The sequence below is a fragment of the Branchiostoma belcheri genome, unplaced genomic scaffold (assembly GCF_001625305.1).
Source record: "Branchiostoma belcheri isolate BF01 breed outbred unplaced genomic scaffold, Haploidv18h27 scaffold292, whole genome shotgun sequence".
In the NCBI taxonomy this organism is placed as follows: Eukaryota; Metazoa; Chordata; class Leptocardii; order Amphioxiformes; family Branchiostomatidae; genus Branchiostoma; species Branchiostoma belcheri.
The window spans coordinates 166,006-168,918 of NW_017803901.1; the positions used below are offsets into that span (position 1 = coordinate 166,006).

The window sequence follows — 2,913 nt, forward strand, 5'->3', positions numbered from 1 at the left end:
AGTCGTTTACTTGTATACAGTGCCGGACAATGATAGTAAATAAAAGTCAAAATCCGGTAATTTCAAGTCCGACAGTGCCGAACTTTTATCTACAACCATTGTAAGGTAAACATTACCAGACTATACTGGTATTTACTACCATTGGTAAATCCAACTTTTCATGCAGTGCGCGCGTCATGTGTATCATGTGTACCCCCAATGGCACACAATAACCTGCAGTTGGGTAGACTATTTTATAACTGATTTTATGACCCGCAGCCCTTTCTGCCTCGTGACCAATGGTGCCTTGTTCCACCCGTTTGGTCGATGTGACGGCAGAGATGACTGTGGAGACAACAGTGATGAGAAGAACTGTGGTGAGTTTTCACTCAGTTATTACTGACAACCCCATCAAAGTGTGCATAGCACGAAATCATTATAGGAAGGTACATTGGAATTGGACACTATGGTACAATGTAAAGCTTTATGTCCACAGACTGTTCCTACCTACACGACAAAGGGGCAAGCTACAGGGGCCGTGGAAACCAACAACACTTTTGTCAGTACTGGACATCTCAGTACCCCCACGCCCATAACCACACTCCCGAGGCCTACCCGTCAGCAGGGCTGGAGCGGAAATACTGCCGGAACCCAGACGGGAAGGACAGGCCGTGGTGCTACACCAACAACGCAACAATCAGGTGGATGTACTGCGACGATGTCTTCGCCTGTGACGGTAAGATCATAGAGAATACTACACGGTGTATCCCGTATGGACCGATTGATTTTATTGATTTATTTTATTGATTTGCACATCAAACAATAACAGTTCCACGATCTCATTCCTTCGCCAAAGTAACCAATCCGGTGGACAGTTTATACATATAGTATGATATACTCATTAATTTCGCAAAATAAGAGCCTTATTTGCATGAATTATATCAGTTGATCATATTCTCAACTGACAGCCTAACCTTAACAAAAAAGACTATTCTAGCACTTCCTCATGAATTATGCAAATAAGGTCATGACCAGATTTGATTAGATTATGTTTATTACTGTTCCCCTTTACTGAACTTCCAAATGCAGCAAGTATAAAATTCCCAGCAGCTACTACTATGAAATCAAACCGTTTTCACATTAATTACCCAAGTTAGGTCTTCATTTACATAATCTATATCTTCAGATGTTCAACCTGCAGTTGTGGGCACGGTGAGGTGTGTGTGTGTGTGGAGGGAGGGGACATGCTAATGTCATTGACCACATACATGCCCTGTTTCCCTTTTCAGAGTTACCAACAAGTTGCTTCTTCACTAACGACAAGGGAAGGACCTACACAGGGCACATAAATAGGTAAGATTAGCGCTTGAGCTTTCGTGGCATTTTTTCGATAGTAAGGCGAATCAGTTGTGCAAATCATTGCACCCCAAGCTGCGTTATGTTAAAAGGACCCTCTTTGTACGGTTTTGCAACGCAAACAGGAAATATGTACTAAAGTGTAGGGGATAGGACTTGTCACATCTGGTATCAATAAAGGACAAGGACCTCGTGTCAGGACGTCCCTGAGAGATCAGTCTTGCCCAAGCTGTGGTCTAGTGCGGTCATCATTATAGCAGCATCTCGGAGCATATACATATTATAACACTGACCTTATTTAGAAAAGGCTGTAATAACGTTAACTTTAGCTTTAAAAACAACTTGACAAAATTGAGAAAAACATTAACTAATTACATTAATCTATATTTAGCATGATAAGATACATTATTTATAGTAACCCATTCCACAGGGCAGGAGATCGGCTGTGTCAGAGATGGGACTCCCAGTCCCCCCACAGCCATCCCCACACACCACATGCTCATCCTGATGCGGGGCTGGAGGAAAACTTCTGCCGTAACCCTGACAACAAGGACCGGCCCTGGTGCTACACCACGGACGGGACGGAGACGTGGGGCTACTGCGACGTGACGGAATGTCCCGGTAAGAAAGCCCGAAGAAGTCTATTGTTATATCCAACTGATAAGTTGTAAATGGGTAACCGTTATCTATCGAGTCGCCAATGCATGGTGAGTCATGGCAATAACATCATATATACGCAATAACAGTTTTAATAGTGCAATTGGATAGGACAAAGGCCAACAACAAATAAGAATTATTTATGTTTATGTATCATGGACATTATTGAGGAAGATTGTTAAACATCAGTTTGAAAGTTTTAGAATTGATGCAAACCCTTTATCAATCAACACTAGTATTGATTCACTATTTCCTGTTTTTCATCTATGTAGACCCCACGTCGTGGGACTATGTTCCCAGATCGTGTAACGGCTCGCGAATTTCCTGTAAAGGAAGTTGCGGAAAGAGCTACAAACAATTTTACTCGTGTCAGTGTGACCAGGACTGCATCTTTTTCGGTGACTGCTGTAGCGACATAGGGTACGTGGACTGTATACATATTGGAATCAGTGGGGACAGTAGATTTCTAGTGGTATCATATTTGTACATTGTTGCAAGAAAAGTTATACGTGCCCATACGTGAACTAATGCAGTCCTCCATAAGGTCCTAAATTAGGTAATATTACCAAAAGCGTGTGTGTGGGGGGGGGTGAGATCAAATCAGGCAAGAAGAATTTTCGATATTTACCCAGAAGTGACCTGATGATTGTTTGCCTCCATAAAACAGAGAGGTGTGCAGCTTAAACACAACAGCTCAAAAACCATCTGATCGTGACCATGAGAAGTGGAAGTGCCTGTCGGGATATGACAAGGGAAGATCTTATTGGCTGGTGGCTGACTGCCCTGACGACTGGATGGACGACGTCACACGAGATCAGTGTTTAAAACAAACTGATCCCTACAACCCAGCTGACCTGGTCTATCGGATGCCCGTGCAAGATAGTTCAACAAGTATCTCCTATAGAAACATATTCTGTGCTC

At 42.8% G+C, this 2,913-nt stretch overlaps 1 protein-coding gene across 1 annotated transcript in view; it reads left to right on the top strand.

The window, feature by feature from the left end:
- The window catches only part of LOC109473195 (plasminogen-like), a 13,539-nt gene extending 10,863 nt beyond the window's left edge, over positions 1-2,676 (top strand). The window contains exons 6-9 of the mRNA XM_019773076.1: positions 476-715; positions 1,269-1,332; positions 1,766-1,956; positions 2,660-2,676. Of these exons, the coding sequence (XP_019628635.1) occupies positions 476-715; positions 1,269-1,332; positions 1,766-1,956; positions 2,660-2,676 (512 nt within the window). The remainder of the gene's footprint in view (positions 1-475; positions 716-1,268; positions 1,333-1,765; positions 1,957-2,659) is intronic.
- Positions 2,677-2,913: the final 237 nt, after the last annotated feature.